This window comes from Pelodiscus sinensis, chromosome 20 (assembly GCF_049634645.1).
Source record: "Pelodiscus sinensis isolate JC-2024 chromosome 20, ASM4963464v1, whole genome shotgun sequence".
NCBI lineage: Eukaryota > Metazoa > Chordata > Testudines > Trionychidae > Pelodiscus > Pelodiscus sinensis.
This window is the reverse complement of record NC_134730.1, coordinates 12,101,501-12,119,405: the sequence shown is the minus strand read 5'-3', so window position 1 is coordinate 12,119,405 and position 17,905 is coordinate 12,101,501. Positions and strand designations below refer to the sequence as shown.

The 17,905-nt window shown below is 45.5% G+C and overlaps 1 protein-coding gene across 3 annotated transcripts in view; it reads left to right on the top strand.

Moving 5' to 3' along the window:
* Positions 1–17,905, top strand: part of TMEM94 (transmembrane protein 94) — a 122,093-nt gene that overhangs the window by 41,247 nt on the left and 62,941 nt on the right. Inside the window, exon 1 of one of the 3 annotated variants that reach the window (XM_075903685.1) lies at positions 1,572–1,675. The exons of the other annotated variants lie outside the window; for them this stretch is intronic. Within the exon in view, the coding sequence (XP_075759800.1) occupies positions 1,622–1,675 (54 nt within the window). The 5' untranslated portion in view covers positions 1,572–1,621. Of the gene's footprint in view, positions 1–1,571; positions 1,676–17,905 lie in introns of those variants that run through there. 3 annotated transcript variants of the gene reach the window in all.

Below are 17,905 nucleotides of genomic sequence, written 5' to 3'. Positions count from 1 at the left end.
TATCTCTTAAGTCCTTTATGCAGTGACCATATATTCATCATGCAACAATATTAATGTTCAGTGAGTTACGAGTTTTCCAGTGACACATTACATACAACAGAGTGTCAATTGGTCCTGAGGTGCTGTGACAATCACAGGGAAAGAAGTCAACAAACTAGGGCTGAGTCATCATTTATGCCTGTATGTGATGTGGAAGACAAAACATTTGGCCAATCATGGGTTAGGAAGTAGAGCTCTGTTGTGCAGCTTGTGGTCAGCCTTCTCTTGAACATGAAGTTGTGGTCAGTGGAGATTGCTGATGCTAGCTTGAAATGCTCCAGCTTTATCTGAGTAGCCAAACTACTATAGGTACAAGACTGTTACTCTTCAGAGGTGGCTGCTCTTCAAGAGGTGGGTCGTTGCATTCTGCTCCATTTTACATAAAGTAAGGCTCTCAGGATCTTGTCAAGCTGTCAACGTGGTCATTGGGCGGCATGTGGGTGCCCTGTCCTAACCTCAGATTCAAGGTCCTTCCTGTCTTGGTGATGGTTGTTAAATATTTTCCTTTCAATTAGGATCAGAGCCCCATTGAAGTAGTTGTACAAATGGGTCATAGTCCCTGTCCTCTAAGATGTAATGATTAAGTTGCACCATAGAGAGGAGCATCCATGTAACAGGATTAGAATGAGGCAATGGGATAGGCTCCCTCTTGTCATCCCAAAGAGTCATTTGTCCATTTCCCTGCAGTTTTGTTCCAGTTCCACCCTGGGCTTCTTTCATGTGCACTCTGTCTCCACTAATCTCATGCTCCCCATGTGTCCCTGTGTTGCTGATGACCAGGTGTCAGTAAGTAGCAAGCCTCTGGCACAATGCACTGCTATTAATAACATGCACTGCACCTTCTGTTTGAGCTCCCAAGGAGCTCTCTATGAATATTTTATGTTTAGAGGGGTGCATGCTGCTCTCTTCATCCTGAATGCAGCTGGGGAGAGAGGAACATCAACTCAGCTTTGCAAATCAGGCCTGTAACCTTCTTGAATCATTTAAATAATAATAAACTTAAAAAAATAAAATTTGAGCCCCAAGGCGTTAAGCCGTCAGTGTGTTGCTGTCTCCCATGGACATATTGATGGAGAGCCAGGATTTGACAGATCTTTTCCCTCTCTCTAGTCTACCATGGCAGCCAGTGCTGGCTTCCCCCCATACTGTATTTGCTAGCATTTCCCCTGTCTAGTTTGCCATCGGCTTTTCCATAGGTCCTTGTCAGTCAGTATCCTCCCTTACTGCATACGCATCTGCATACATGCACATACACACAAGGTATCTGGCTGTGTTGACTCCATTTAATGAATGGATCATTCTTACAGACATCTGGTGTGATCTTGTATGAACTTTCTTCTTTTTTCCCTTATTGCTTCCCCCCCACCCTCCATCCACCGCCTTGTTGCTGGATCTGCAGCGTGACTGGAAACAGGCTGAATTAATCAGCAGATTGGTGCTTCACTCTGCTGCTCCTGTCTCTTTTCTCTGCAGTGTTGGGCTGTGTGCGTGTTCTCTCCCTCTCTCTTGCTCTCTTTCTCTGAGGGCAGCGGTACTGGAAGTTGCTGCTAAAGGGTCCAAGTGGTGCAGGGATTCAGCCCAGATGCTCTTTAAACAGGCAGATCTGTGGATGCCCCACCAAGGCAAATGCAGCAAAGTAAGTTTCTTTCCCTTAACATTGAAATTCAAAATGGCTTGTTTTTTTCCCCTGCAGTCTTCCTGATCAGATGGTGCATGAAGTATCCTGAGGGCTTGGGGTAGAGCTTAGGACAGGAAATTAGTACTGAATTGGGGGCTCCAGATTGGATGGGGTTTAAGGTATGGGGTGACGGGGCAGGGAAGAAGTTTTTAATTAAACTGAAAATGTTAACCTTAAATCCATTGAAAGAACCTCAGTCTGAGCCTCAATGAGTGCTGCTTTACTGCCCCTGTGTTCAGTGACTCAAGTTTATCTGTATCTTTTAAACAGCTACAAAAGCCCCTTACCCTGAAAAGTGGGACTTGCAGTAGACCTGCTAGGTTTCAATCCATAAAGTCCTTAGCTAATGAATAGGGGATAGGGAGGAAACCGAGTACTGAGAGATGCTGAAGTTTGGAGAATTTCTTAGCATCCCCTACTCCAGGGAGGTGGATTAACAATTCTTGGACCTTATTCAGCTGTGATGAATAGGGGTGCAATTCCCTCTGAGGCCAAAATGAATTTGGACCCCTGCATTCTTTCTGGAGTAAGGGAAATACTGTAAATATATAAATGCTAATAGTAATAATAATAAATGCTTAACAGTTACATAGCACAATACAACTTCAAAGCACAACACAAACATTCACTAATATTCTGAGCACTGTTGTGAGCTATGTAGGTAACTAGGTTTGGGGATATGCTGCTGCAAATGGGACCAGAGGGACAGAGTGGAGAAGGTGCTGATGAAAAGTGGACTGTTACCTGGGGAGTTGTTTCTTACCTCTTTGTTGTTAAATAGCCTCGAGAGAGAGAGAGAGAAGCATGTGACAGAGGAAGTGAGAAAGTGCTGGGCTTCGCATTATTGGCGCAAACGGTTTATCATGGCTATTGGCATCTAAGTCCCTGCTATAAAGCAAACATTTCTTTGAATATCATTATCTGGATTAAATTAGAATTTGTTGATACCAAGATGTAGTCTTGATTTACAGCTCCTGTTAGTTCTGCTCTGACCAGATTCACAGATACACTAATGCTGCTGAATTGGTCCACATTATCAGTCTGTGGGTCCTGTTAGTGCTGAGTAGAAGGGAACCTTAAAGCCAGCTTCCAGAGAAATCTGAATTTATTTTCTTTTATGCTTTCCTAAGTCATTCATCATTAGCATCTGGGTGTCTCATAAATGGATGTATTAATCTTCACAACAACCTTGTGTGATAGGAAAGGGTTATTATCCTCATTGTAGAGATGGATAACTGAGTAAGTCTGTTTCAGAACTAAGAGCAGAGCCCAGCTCTCCTGAATCCCAGTCTAGTGCCTTAACAACAATCACACACACTCCACATTGAATAAACTGGGTTGGTTTGTTTGTGTGTGTTGGGGTTTTACAGTATAGGTCACTGAATAGGCATCATGTTGCCAGGAACCAGGAATCAGTCCTCATTTCAGCAGCATCTGTGTGTTCATTAGGAATGATTATGAAGATACTAGGGATGTAGATAGTGAGGTGAACCTTGTTCTCAGGCTGATCTGCCTGTTGGCCTTGCCCACCATATACCTATAATCTCATAGTGGGCTTGCCATTGCATACAGTCAGTTCAGTAACACAGCAGCTGCAGTCAGACAGGATGATCTAGTATGCTGTTGAAGGTTTGAACTGGAACAAAAAATAGTTCTCTGCTATCACTATATTTTAAGTTGCCTCCAAGAAATTGTGCAGTATTGTGTATGTGATACCTACTTCCATGATGGGCACAAAACTAATAGACCATGTTGTGTCTTCCCTAACCAAGAACGTGACTCACTTTACAAAACACATTTGCATTTAATATTGCAACTGCTTCTCACTTGCTTTTGAAGCAGAGACTAATCCTTGTGTATCAGAAGGGCCTGATCCATGAAATAGATTAATAGCCTGCAAAATGTCAGTGTTAAATTAAAAACAGCCTTCCTGTTTGTTAGAAGAATGAAAATTAGCCTTCAAAAAGAGAAAATAGTCTGCTTCTCCACTTTCCCTCCCCCCAGCCTTTTAATTTGAAAAGTGTTTGAACCAAAGATTTGCAAAAATGGAATGTTCTGTGTACATCCAGAGTATTAGAATGAGCTGTCCAATGTTTCACTGTCTTACCCCTGGAATTGCAGCCCGTGGAGACTATTTTTTTTAATAAGTCTTCTATTCCTCTTTCTCGCTCTTTTAAAATGTGTTGGTACTTACACAGACATCTGTAGTTAAGTACCTGATCCTGCAAGGAACTGTGCGCCATCAGCTTCCCATGAAAGAAAGAAGACATCTCGCACCTTGCAGGATTGGGTTGTTGGTGGACATGTGCAGAAGGAAATGGGAAGGTGAATATAATACATACATACAGGTTAGACTTTCCTGGTCCCACACACTCAGGACCTGACTGGTCCTGAATGAGTCAATTTGCCAGACCAGGGGAGGTTCCCGGCCACCAGCCTTCCAGTCTGAAGCCTCTTCTTGCTAGTGGCTCTGCTGCCCCCGATCTCTGGCCCCACTGCTCCCAGGTCCAGGCTCCAGTTGTTGCCAGCCCAGCCAGGGCTCCCTAGGGCAAGGGCTGTCACCAAGCATGGGCTCCAGTCCTGCTGTTACCATCCCTGCCGGGATCGTCTGGCTGCCGCTGCTTCTGCCCCATCCAGCTGGGGCTCCATGGGGACAGGGCTCCTGCTGGCACAGCTGCTGCCACCACTTCTGCCCTGGTTGGCTGGGGCTCCCTGGGGATGTGGCTCCCACCAGTCCAGCTGCTTCCCTGGCCAGCTGGGACTCCTTGGGGATGGGAGTCCCTCCTTGGCTGAGACCGGCCCTGCTGCTGCCGGCCCAAGCTGGGGTTCCTGACTGGCTCCCACTCCCAGCTGCCAGCGCTCTTTGGTCCAGCAACATCTGTGGTCCTGCCAAACCACAGATGTTGCCTGACTGGAGAGTCTCGGATTTAGGAGGTTCAGCTTGTGTTGGTTCAATGGCTCTCAGCATGCCATGTTGGCATGTAAATCTGTAATGGTTCTGGAATGCTGATGGATTTTGTTCTCATTGCAGATAAACGAGCATTTCCTTTTGGTTACGCTTATCAGAGAAGAGAGGAAAAAAATGTTGGAGAGAGAGTCTTAACATCTTTGCATATGTCCATACACATGCAGTGAGCTGGGCAAAATTCTGCTTGCCTAGATTAACGATGTATTTTTTAAAAATAAGTATATAAAATATGCATCATAATGGTAAAAAGTGGAAGAATAAGTAGTGCCTGGAACTGTTTTCATGCACTTTTGAATGGTTGTGTGTATTAGAGCTAGTTATTCAGGAGCTCTCCACTCCACGAGTTTTTAATGGAAAATGTGAATTCTGGAAAAATCAATTTGGTGTATAGCTATAGTGAGGCAGCTACCTATGTCATGCCAAAAGTCCTTGACCATTGTTATATTAGACTTAACTCAACCAATCACCACCTTACTCTATGGCTAATTTGTATGTCACAGTTTAATTGGTTGTAAGAGGGAGCCTGCACAGATAGTGGATTACTTTATCCAACTGCCATACTGTTACAACAACTCAGGCTTTCAGCTACTAGTACAAGGTATGGGCCTCCAAGTGCCAGTGGAAGTAAGGATGTTAACTAACAACTAATTTACTAATCGAGTAGTTGATAGAATTTCCATCGACTACTCAACTAGTCAGTAGGCACTTACTCATTCCTCCTTCCCCAGGGGATCTTGTACATTTCAAGGAGGAATGCCGAACCTGCAGCGCAGGGCCAGTGGGAAGTCCTGCTGACTCTGCACTCCATGAGGGTGCTTACGCTTTGAGGGTTCTTGTGCATTCCAAATGGAAGCACCAGCATGGAGCCCAGAGTCAGCGGGACTTCCCGCTAGCCCCGGGCTGCATGCAGCATGCCAGCTTTGAAATGTACAAGAGTCTCTCGCTGACCCCGGGCTCCATGCTATGCTGCTGCTTTGAAATGCCATATGGAGCTTGACATTCCCTGGAAACCAGGATCATCTGGGGACTCTCCAGCTTATCCTGGGTTCCATGTGGCATTTCCGCGGAACCCAGGGTCAGCTGGGGAGTCCCCAGCTGACCCCAGGCTCTGCGTGCTTTGAATGCCGAGCTGGAGCCTGGGATCAACTAGGGAGCCCCCGGCTGATCCTTGGCTCCGCTTGGCATTTCAAAGTTGCAGCGCTGCACGGAGCCAGGGATCAGCTGGGGACTCCCCAGCTGACTCCAGGTTCTGCGGAAGTACTGCAGGGAGCCCTGGGGTTAGCTGCAGAGTAGAGCAGAAGAATTACTACTTGTTTCTTGCTTACTGCACTCCTGCAAAAAAAATCCCAGAATGATGTTTGCTTTTTTTGCAACAGAGTGTTACAACTGCTGACTTATTTGGGTTATGGCCCATTATGACCCCAAGGATCCCTTTCTACAGTACTCCTTCCTAGGGTATGTCTACACTGCCACCCTAGTTCGAACTAGGGTGGCTAATGTAGTCATTCGAACTTGCAAATGAAGCCCGGGATTTAAATATCCCTGGCTTTATTTGCCTGTTCCTGGGCGCCGCCATTTTTAAATGCCCCGTAGTTCGAACTACCTGCCCGCGGCTACACAGGGCATGGGCTAGGTAGTTCTAATTAAAGCTCCTAATTTGAACTACCGTTACTCCTCCTGCAATGAGGAGTAACGGTAGTTTGAATTAGGAGCTTTAATTCGAACTACCTAGCCCGTGCCGCGGGCAGGTAGTTCGAACTACGGGGCATTTAAAAATGGCGGCGCCCGGGAACATGCAAATAAAGCCCAGGATATTTAAATCCCAGGCTTCATTTGCAAGTTTGAATGACTACATTAGCCCCCTAGTTCGAACTAGGGTGACTAGTGTAGACATACCCCTACATAGTTATTTCCCATTTGTACGTATACAACCGACTGTTCTTCCTAAATATGCATTTCTTCTTATTGAATTTAATCCTATCTACCTTAGACCATTTCTCCAGTTTATCAAGATCATTTTGAATTTTAATTCTATTTTCCAAAGCACTTGCAACCCCTCCCAGCTTGGTATCTTTTGCAAACCCTAGAAGTGTACTCTTTGCCATTATCTAAATCACTGGTGAAGACTGAACAGAACCAGATCCAGAACTGATCCCTGCGGAACCCTACTTGTTTTGCCTGTCCAGCTTGCTTGAGAACTACTGTGATAACGAAGTTGCATGCATATTTGCTTTTGTTGTGACCTGGCATCCATTTTTCTCTCCCTTTAGATGGTGTCCTCTACTATATATGGCAGGGATATTTAGCAGTTGGCCACGTTCTCAGGGATAGGGTCTGGAGTGACCTGGACAGATTAGAGGATTGGGCCAAAAGAAATCTGATGGGGTTCAACAAGGACAAGTGTAGAGTCCTGCACTTGGGACAGAAGAATCCCAAGCATTGTTACAGGCTGGGGACTGAATGGCTAAGTAGCAGTTCTGCAGAAAAGGACCTGGGGATTACAGTGGATGGGAAGCTGGATATGAATCAACAGTGTGCCCTTGTAGCCAAGAAGGCTAATGGCATATTAGCGTGCATTAGGAGGAGCATTGCCAACAGATCTAAAGAAGTGATTATTCCCCTTTATTCGGCTTTGGTGAGGCCACACCTGGAGTATTGTCCAGTTCTGCCCCCCCCCACTATACAAAGGATGTGGATGCATTTGAGAGAGTCCAGCAGAGGGCAGCCAAAATGATTAGGGGGCTGGAGCGCATGACCTATGAGGAGAGGCTGAGGCATTTGGATTTATTTAGTCTTCAGAAGAGAAGAGTGAGGGGGGATTTGATAGCAGCCTTCAACTTCCTGAAGGGAGGTTCCAAAGAGGATGGAAAGAGGCTGTTCACAGTAGTGACAGATGGCAGAACAAGGAGCAGTCGAGTTACTGTGGGAGAGGTCTAGGTTGGATATTAGGAAAAACTATTTCCCTAGAAGGGTGGTGATGCACTGGAATGGGTTACCTACGGAGGTGGTAGAATCTCCATCCCTAGAGGTTTTTAAGTCTCGGCTTGACAAAGCCCTGGCTGGGTTGATTTAGTTGGGATTGGTTCTGCCTTGGGCAGAGGGTTGCACTTGATGATCTCCTGAGATCTCTTCCAACTCTGTGATTCTATAACCATGTGGCTGCAGCTTAGTATCCAAGATGCAGTTGAATAAGCAAGTGTTTGAAGTTTCTGTTACTGGAGGAGCCATCTCACTGGTGCATTAGCTTTTTTACCAGTGGAGTCTTAGCCCTCTGTTTCCTGGAAGGAAGCAAACCTGCGAGTGATGAAAGGCTGAAAAGATCCTTCTCTGAGAAGCAGATAAGCTGTCTATTGTGCCATATGAAAAATGTAAATGTGCATTTGAAATCTGGCTCCTTAGATGCTGATTACTGAATGGGGCAGAAGGATGGGAATGTGCAGTGATGGATTTGGCCATGAAAACATAAAACTGTCCTTATCATGAACTCAGGATGGTTCTCCTAGTTTGTCCCCTTCATTCCTGGACTTTCTTTCCCTGTTACTGACCTGAAATCTTTGACTTGATCTACAAGTAATCCCCCTCACTCTGCTTATGTGCCTTTGTAGTGTTAGTAGTGTGTTAGATGCTTTGCTATTTACTTGGTGCTTTAGGTACCTCCATCAGATGCGGTAATATTTGTTTCATGATCCCTCTCCTCTCTTACCAGTCTCCTGTCCACTTCTCTTCATTATCTTCTTAAGCCTCCACAAGAATCAACTTTTGCACACCTACCCTTCACTTCTTGTAAACTGACTGTGTGGCAAAAGAATGAAGAGGGAACATGTGTCTGTACCAGGGATGACTCTGTAGTTGACTACATGATTAACAGATAAACCTGGGCTTATCAGTTAATCCTATTAACTACCCGCAACAACCCCACCCCATTGCTTTCTCTGTATCAGAGACAGCAAGGGTGTAGGATATGCAAGATCTGGTGCCCGTGGGGAGCCATCTTTTAAGCCAGCTCCCCACAATTACTGGCTCCTGCGGCGCTGCCTTCCCCTTCTCACCCCTATGCTACTGCCTCTGATTGATAGAGAGGCAGCAGCATGGCCAGTGAGCGGGGGCAGGTGGGAGCCAGTACCCATGGGAAGCTGACTTTCAGCCAGCAGTCTGCACTTACTGGGCACAGAGGCAGTGGGAGAGAGGTGGCAAGCAGGAGCTGGTGCTCTGGGAGAAAGGATGGAGCCGGCTTAAAAGCCAGCTCCCTGGCTCCATGGACCCACTTGTCCCGTCCCCCCCTCGTGCTGCTGCTGCCTCTATCAGACTGGCTTCTGCCTGCCACTCCACACTGCTACCTCTGTAAGTGTAGGAGGACAGGAGGCTCCCTGGGAGTGGAACTCGGAGTGCACTGGCTGCCAGCCCTGCCCCTGGGGACCATCAAATAATCGTGCTACTGTTAAGATTTTGATGCAGTTACATGATTATTAAGCGAATTGCTATTTAACATCCCTAGTCTGTACTAGGCATTGGTGCGGAGTACAGTCCTACCACACTCCAGTCTCTCGTTCCCTCCATAGCCTGCTAGTATATCTATTGGAATCTGGCTTTTATTTTGTGTAGTAGAGGGGTTGCTGCTATTAGTTTTTATGCTGTGACTGGGTGGATGAGGAACCTTCTTTGTGGGTGCATTGCTATACTCCAAACAATCCCTTGGAATGGAAAGAAGGAAAGCTTAGTGTCCCCTATGCCTCATCCTTGGTCACTCCTGTATATAGCATTCCAGTAGCACAGTGGCATATGTATTGCCAGCTAAATTGCCTGCCCTCTTCCCCTCTGAGCATCTTTGTCAGACTCCTATATTTAGCTCTGTATTGATGTTACCTGGTCCTCCTCCAAGAGAGAAACAGAACGGTTTCCTCTGATCCTATAACTGACACAGAGCATTAGAATTATAGTAGAATTATTTTTAGTTCTGTCAGAGCTGCAATTCAGGCAGTATCCCAGTCTCTGCCTAGCAAGAAATCTATGCTTATAGCGTTTCATGTTTGCTGCAGAGTGCTTTGTAACTTCATCTTCTAAATGAGAGCAGAGAAGAGGCTTGGCGGGAGGATTCTAGAGTGTGGCTCGGATTAGAAACCCAGATCAAATTCTGGTTTGCATCACCAGTGAAAGTCAGTTTAATAGTCCTGGCTTAGTTTCCTGCAGATGTTCATGCACATCACTGTCCTGTCCAGATCTGGAATAGCAAGGTCAGAACTTAGGTGCACTTGCAGAGCTCTGTTAGTGTGCAGGTCTGGAATAGGAGGTGTGGTCGAGACTGAACTGCATTGGCACAGCTATCTGAGGAGTCTGCAACTGCCGTAGCAGGAGAAGCTGCAGCTCTTGATTGAGCTGCATTGGCAGAGCAGTGTCAGCATGCAAGGTGGGAGTAGGAGGCTTGCATGGTGCTTGCCTGCCTTGGGTCAGGTTCTGGCTAGGGTTACAATAGGCCTTCACTTTGGTTAAGCAGCGAAGTTCACGCAAGCTTTTTCAGGGTGAGTGATATCCCATGTTCCGTGACATAGGTCAGTACCACTAATGTGTTTGCATCTACTCTGCTATAAGTGCTCCAGCTGGGATTTCTATTCCAAAGCTCCACTGTATTTCATTTTGTCTGTTAAGTAATAGTTTTATATCCCTTTTTGGTACTAACTTCATGATCTCATCTGAAACTGCCTGTTCAATTTTCCAGCTCAACAGAGGTGGTTATTTGTCAAGCCACAAGGGCCTAGTTGTATTCTGATCCAGCAGCGTTTTATAAACCCACTGCCCAGAATATGCATAAAAACAGACAGGGATTATTTAAGGCCTAACCGTGACCCAGTATTGGAATGTGAAAGTAAGTAGGCTTATAGTAACGTGACTTCTATTATGGTAATAAAATGGCCACTTGTATGTTCTTTCAGTAGCTGCTTTCTGTAACTAGGGTTACCAAGTGTCTGATTTTTCAGTTGGAATGCCTGGTGAAAAAGGGATCTTAGTGGCTCCGGTCAGCATCACTAATCAAACCATTAAAAGTATAGTTGGCAGCATAGTGAGGCTAAGGCAGGTTTCCTGAAATAGTGATGTGCCCTCCTCAGACTTCTAGATGCAGCCAGAGAGCTCCTCACATTTTTAAGCCAGCTCCCCCTTCGCTCCAGCACTAGCTCCTGCTCCCTACCCTTGCTGCCTGTCTCTGGAGGCAGCAAGCGAGGGGGGGGGGGGGGGGAGCAACTAGTCGAGTCACTAGTAGACTATCCGATAAGTATGTTTATTGGATAGTCAACTAGTCGCTTACATCCCTAGGAAAGGGGTAAGGTCTTGGAAGAGGGGCAGTGCCTCAGAGAAGGAGTAGGGCAGGTTGGTGCCTCAGGGAAGGGATGGGGCAAGGGTGTTCTGTTTTTGTGAGTAGAAGGTTGGCAGCCCCACCTTGTCACTGTAACCTGCTTCTATCCGAACTTTGCAACTCTTTATCCTGGGCTGACCTGCAGGGATAGAATAACATGGCTGGCCAAAGCCTGAACTTTGAGGGAATGCAGGAGACAGAGCCTCAAAGATACGTAAATGAGAGTTATGACAGAATGGCCAACCAGACACCATGTGAAACCAAAAGTAACCATTCAGGTGGTGGTAGCAGCAGGCACTCACTCTCACGTGTATGCACACAAACACGAATGAGGAAATTACTGTACTGTGCCTCTGTTGTATCTTAAAATGTATCTTAAAATGTATCTTAACCAAAAAGGGATATAAAACTATTACTTAACAGACCAAATGAAATACAGTGGAGCTTTGGAATAGAAATCCCAGGTAGGCACATTTGGGCTGCCTGTGCCCCCCAATAATTCATGGGCAGCCACTTACCGCTAAAAGATGAGGAGACTGGGGCTGGGAGCTGGAGGCAGCAAAGCAGGGGGAGCACTGGGGTCTGCTTTCACTTTCATCCTCCCTTCCCCCCCCCCCCACCTTCCTCCCAATATTTACTTACACACAAGACACGCTGCTGTAGTGGAGTGTCAGCTGCCGGATCTGGAGCCCAAACTGGGTGCTTTGTTCAGAGTTACAATCATTTTAGACAACTTCCATTTCCAAGGTGTCCGTAACTGAGATTCTACAGCAATAGCAAATCATTCTGCCTCCCTTGGCACCCCACAGCCCAAACTCCTGCAGAAAACAAAAGAAAAACAAACAAAAAAGTCCCCCAAAAAGGAAAAAAAAATCAGAGCACAGAATTTGAAGCTAAATTTCCCAAGAAATTCTGAACATTTAAAAAGATACTTCACTAAGAGGAGTGTGTGTAGGTCGCAGTGTAGAGGGTATGTCTACATACAGGGGTACGGTCGAATTAAGATACAGGCAGTCCCCAGGTTACGTACAAGATAGGGACTGTTGGTTTGTTCTTAAGTTCAATCTGTATGTAAGTCGGAACTGGCGTCCAGATTCAGCCGCTGCTGAAACTGATCAGTTTCAACAACGGCTGAATCTGGATGCAAGTTCTGACTTAAATACAGATTCAACTTAAGAACCCCAGGCATCCCCAAGTCAGCTGCTGCTGAAACTGATCAGCGGCTGATTCCAGGAAGCCCGGGGGCAGGGGCTTCCTGTAGTCAGCTACTGGTCAGTTTCAGCAGCGGCTGACTTGGGGACGCCTGGGGCAGAGCAGCTGGGGTGCTGCTGGGTTGGTCCAGTAGCGCTGCTGCTCCTCTGCGCTACTGGACCAACCCAGCAGCACCCCAGCTGCTCTGCCCCAGGTGTCCTGATTCAGCCGCTGCTGAAATTGATCAGCAGCAGCTGAATCAGGACTCCGGGGGCAGAGCAGCTGGGGTGCTGCCGGGTTGGTCCAGTAGCGCCAAGGAGCGGTGCTGTGGGACCAACCGGCAGCGCCCCACCTGCTCTACCACAGGCCCGGGGCTTTGCTCCATGGCTCCCTGGTATGCTGGGGGGGGCCCACTAGCTGCACCCCCCCCCCAGCAGACCAGGGACACGGGGAGGAAAGCCGCAGCTGCGGTGGGGTGCTGTGCCTCTGAGGCTTTGCTCTGGCAAAGCCTCAGAGGCGCAGGACCCTTCTGCCTCCTGGCTTTGCTCCAGATGTCCCTGGTCTGCTGGAGACGGTCCCCAGCAGACCAGAGGCACCGGGAGCAAAGCGGCAGCGGCGGCGGAGTAAAGCCTCAGAGACGGTCCCCAGCAGACCGGAGGCATCCGGAGCAGCTTTTCTCGCCCCGGAGGTCGACGGGCCGGGACCGCTGCGCTCTGGGCGGTCCCACTGCCTGCGAGCTCCAGGGCGAGAGAGCCCCGTTCGTGTAGCGCCGAGGAGCGGTGCTACTGGAGCAACCCAGCAGCACCCCAGCTGCTCTGCCCCAGGCGTCCCCAAGTCAGCCGCTGCTGAAACTGACCAGCGCTGACTACAGGAAGCCCGAGGCAGAGTTGCTCTGCCCCGGGCTTCCTGGAATCAGCGCTGATCAGTTTCAGCAGCAGCTGACTTGGGGAAGCTTGGGGTTCTTAAGTTGAATCTGTATGTAAGTCAGAACTGGCGGTCAGTTTCAGCAGCGGCTGAATCTGGACGCCAGTTCCGACTTACATACAGATTCAACTTAAGAACAAACCTACAGTCCCTATCTTGTACGTAACCCGGGGACTGCCTGTACTTCTTGCTGTCAAGAAGGAAGTTGCTAAATTGGAAGAGCAAGTCATGCTAGAAAATGAGAGGGAAACACTGTTGCGTGGCACTGAGGGAGCTGAAATCAGACGATAGATGTAACTCCCTTTTTCCTCCCTGGATTACTCGGTAGCAGGTCACTCTCATGTGTGCCCAGGAGCTTGATGTTTTTAACATAAAAGGAGATCCTGAGTACCCCAGTATTGGTGATGTGTAGTTGGAGATTCCCTGTCTGCCCCCTTTCTGCAGTCCCTTGTTCCTAAAGAATATGAAATTGTGGTGCCTCCTGGCTGGTCCTGTACACACTTAATGGTGTGTCTTGGGAGCCTCCAGAAATAAAATTATTCCAGTAATAATTTGGATCTAACTTCAAGACAACAATTATAAATAACATATATATAATTGATTAAATTAGAATTCACACCTTTACTTAATTTAAAGAAACCGGGTTTAACAGATCAAAAGTGAATAAAATCAGTTAACAAAGTACACAGAAAGAAAGGAAATGTATGTATCTGGCATTTAGATTGCCACCATTAATCCCACCCCAGTGTGCACTCCTCTGGATTCAGAGTTCCAGACACTTGCTTGTATGGGTGCACTTGAAGATCTGCAGCTGGAGTGGAGACAGCACTGTGCAGGTTCTTCGTGTGTCAGTCCAAGCAGGCAGCCAGCTACAAAATCCTTCTGCCACTGGAGCAGGCTCCACCAAATGCCAGCAGCCCTGGTTCCCTGGGCAGATCACTTTGGCTGTCATTGAACTCAGAGTCAGTTTGTCTTCTGTGCTCTGTTCCAGGCAGCACTTTTCCAAACAGCCCAGTTACTCACAGTTACCTCCTGTGCAGGTTTATGTAGGCTCTTCCCAGCCACAGGCACAGCCAGAGTCTCTCCCCTCTAGGGACAATCAACAGCCTATGAAGCAGCCTGCTAACTGCAAGCCTCCAGCAGGCTCTCAGGAACAGGCTCTAGCTGCAACACGACAGCTCCTGGACTGCAAAAAGGCTCCCCACCAGCAGCCTGGCTCTTCTCTCCAAAATGGAGACTAGCCTCATTCATTCTCTCTCCATGCCTGGAAGAGTCACTGTTCCCACTTTTTTTCCCAAGGACTCATGGGAGCTGTAGTCTCTAAGGCTAGATTGCAGCACCAAGAATCCTTCCAGTAAAAGGCAGAGGCTCCTTTAGTAAGGGGACTACATAGAGAAAATTGAGAAGTAGGGTTGCCAGGTGTCTGGTTTTCGCCTGGATAGTTGGTTATTTCTGGCCCCTGTCCAATTAAAAAAAAAAACAAAAAAAACCCCCAAAACCAGAAAATACTGGACATGTAAAATCTTAAGTGATTTCTGTTTTTCTTGGATGGAAGGCGGGCAGGGACATTCTTCCTTAAAGGCGCAGCGACCTTTTTTTTTTGTTCTCCTGGTTTTTTTTTTTCTCAACAACTTTTGTCTGCTGGTGAAAGCATCTGGCAAGCCTATTGAGAGGGGAGAAAATCAGAATTAAGGAACTCTGACAATTTGGAAGGAGCCCATCCAGTTCTGTTTCATGTTACATCTGAGCTCTTTGAAAGGTGAAAAAGTAGAGACAGCACATAGGAGCCTGCTCTCCCTGCCCTTGGGCTTATAAATCCAGAGACTTAACTGTGTGAAATGTCATGAATATTAGTAGAAAAAATTAGAGGAAAAACCATAGTGATTCAGAGCTCATACTCAAAGACTACAAGCTGCAATTTTTCTATGACCTCTTTGCCCTAACTTTAACAAAAGAGAAGAGAACTGAAGGAAATTACAATTACTCAGAAGAGCAGATTTTTCACTACTCATGGGGATTCCCATTTAAACTCTCCTTCAGCTTCCAAAATTTGTATTGTACATTCAGTATCTCCAAATAGTGAAAAATACACTGTAGTTTCTTGGGATAGAAATCCATATCTCAGATGTATACAAAGTTTCTCCAGAGGTAGTACCTACAAATAAACTACTAAAGAAATTACTAGGAAACACTAAAACACAAGAAAAAGATGACAGGGACAGAAGACTCTAGAGAGCATGTTGGAAATGGCAGAAGTGAAGCTGAACAAGAGAAATGACTAACCAGATGGGATATTTTGGAAGTAACCAGGAATGGACCGTAACTATAGGAATGCTATAAAGAAAATAGTATGAAATTTACTTTAATTGGGGTGATTGGTAACAACTGTGTACTGCATTTTAAAATGTAGAGAAAATAAAGGTCAATAAGAGGGAAAGTAGGTAGGGAGGAAGATAGGGAGTGAAATCCAAAGAAAGGAGGGAGAAAAGAGTAAGAATGAGGAGGAGCCTTTAGAGGTTCTGTGTAAATCGTCCTTGTAACTCAAAATAATGAAATGGTAATCTATCCCTAAATATGGGGACGGAGGGACCCAGTGCCATAGGCGGAGAATGTTCCTCTTTTTGTTGGCAGAGCAATAGTCCAGGTGTTCTTGTTAAGAGTACAAAGGTTTAGGCTCAGCAAAGCATAGTTATTTTGAGAATGTTTTACATGTTGGTTTACTGTGTATTTAAATTAAGGAGACTGGAAAAGAGGGGTGGAAACTGGAAGGTGGAGAAGGGGCAAATCAGGGGCATGAAAGATGTACTTGGTTTCATTAGAAATTCTCTCTTTTCAGCTAAAGAAAAGAGGAATGGACATAAAATTTGACAAACATACCTTTTCAAGTTAAAGTACAATGTAAGGAGAAGGAGGACGATTTAGATTGCTGAAGGACACAGTTGCTGGATAATTAATAATGATGGGCTCAGTGTATGCCCCCAACCAAAAGGAAAAATATATTATGGCCTTCTTTAAAATACTGCAATACTTTGGGGAGGAGACTTCAGCTGCACATCGATTCCTGCCGGGGACAAATCTGATTGAAAAGACCAGGCGGATTGGGAAGTGGGAGCAGCATCGACCTCTTTGTGCCAACAGCGCAATTTGTCATTTTGTTGGAGAGAACTGAGCCCAGTGGGAAGATTGCACATTTTATTTGCACCCTCATCAGTTATGTACTAGAATAGATGTAATGTTAATCTGTAAATCCTTAATGAGGCAGACAGGATCTGCAGAAATTGGCAGCATTACCATGGTCATATTGTGTACTAGTGAAACGATACTTAGTATTTGGGATGGGTCCCAGGGATAATTTTTTTTTAAATGAACTGCTTTTTTTCTCCAAGGAAAAGATTTGGTTGCAGAAATTTAAAAAGGACATTGTTCAATACTTTCAGATATGAACAATATAAAGAGCGGCTTTCTCTAGGAAAGCATTGTTGAGGGGCCAGTTGATGAGCAGAGCCTCTCACCTGAAAAAAGAAAACTCAAGAAAAAAATAGAACTTAGAACAGAAGATAGGTTTCAAAATATTCATAAAAACACAGGTTCAAAACACCCATCACGATTAATGAAATATTAGGAGGAAATGGAATATGTTAATTATAGAACCATAGAGCTGGAAGAGACCTCAGAAGGTTATCAAGTCCAGTCCCCTGCTCTAGGCAGGACCAGTCCCAATGATGGATGCTGTTGTAAAAAGCCCTTAATATACAAAGCAGAAGTTTTATGAAAAAAGAAATAAAAGTAATAGCTTAAAGGAATTCAAGAACAATGTATTATTCCACCAGTTAGGAACAAGCAGACAGTTCTGCATCCTACTAAAATAGATGCTACTTTTGCTTCTCGTTATGAAAATCTCTATACCTCAGATACTCCATGAACTGAAGTTAATTCCATTTTTTAAAATTAACAGGCTTGCCAAAGATAAGCATAATTTTTAAACATACTTTATATAAAAAAAGAAGAAATCTTAGTGGCAATATCAAATATAGAAAGTGATAAAACTTAGGGACCTGCTGGCTTTTCAGATGAATTTTACGAGGTATTTAAAGAGGTATTTATGGGTCCCTTGACAGGTACCTCCAAGCATATCTGTTACAGGAGGAACTTCTGCAACCTGTGAAAAAACTACTGTGGTTATTCTTCCCAAAGATGAAAATGAGCTCATCTTAAGCATTTCCTTTAGTCTCAAATCCTTGTTGAATTATGGCATCAAGATTATAGTCTCTGCTCTCAGCTTATATTAACCTAGATCAATGATGAATTCATTAACGACAGACTAATATTAGATGGTATTAAGAGAGGACCAATTTCTTTTATTGTCATTAGATGAAGAGAAAACCTTTAATAGAATAGCGTGGGACTTTCTATTTCAAACCCTATCCTGTGGACTTTGGCCTCCAGTTCCCTAAATGGATAACTGCATTTTGCACCAGCCCAAAAGCAGATGTTTGAGTTTATAGTGTTAAATATCCACTGTTTTGAATTACAGAGAGGGACTAGATGGGGATATCCATTTCTCCTTCACTTTTTACACTGGGCATGGAACCTTTAGTACAGATAAGGAACAATTAATCCATCAAAGGAATAAAACTTGCAGGATCACATCAGAAAGCAGTGTCCTACGCAGATAGTGTAGTACTATTTTTAACTAAACTAAATATTTCTCTAAAATTAGGTTCCAAAGGAATCTAGAACTTTGGTGGGAAAGTGTTCT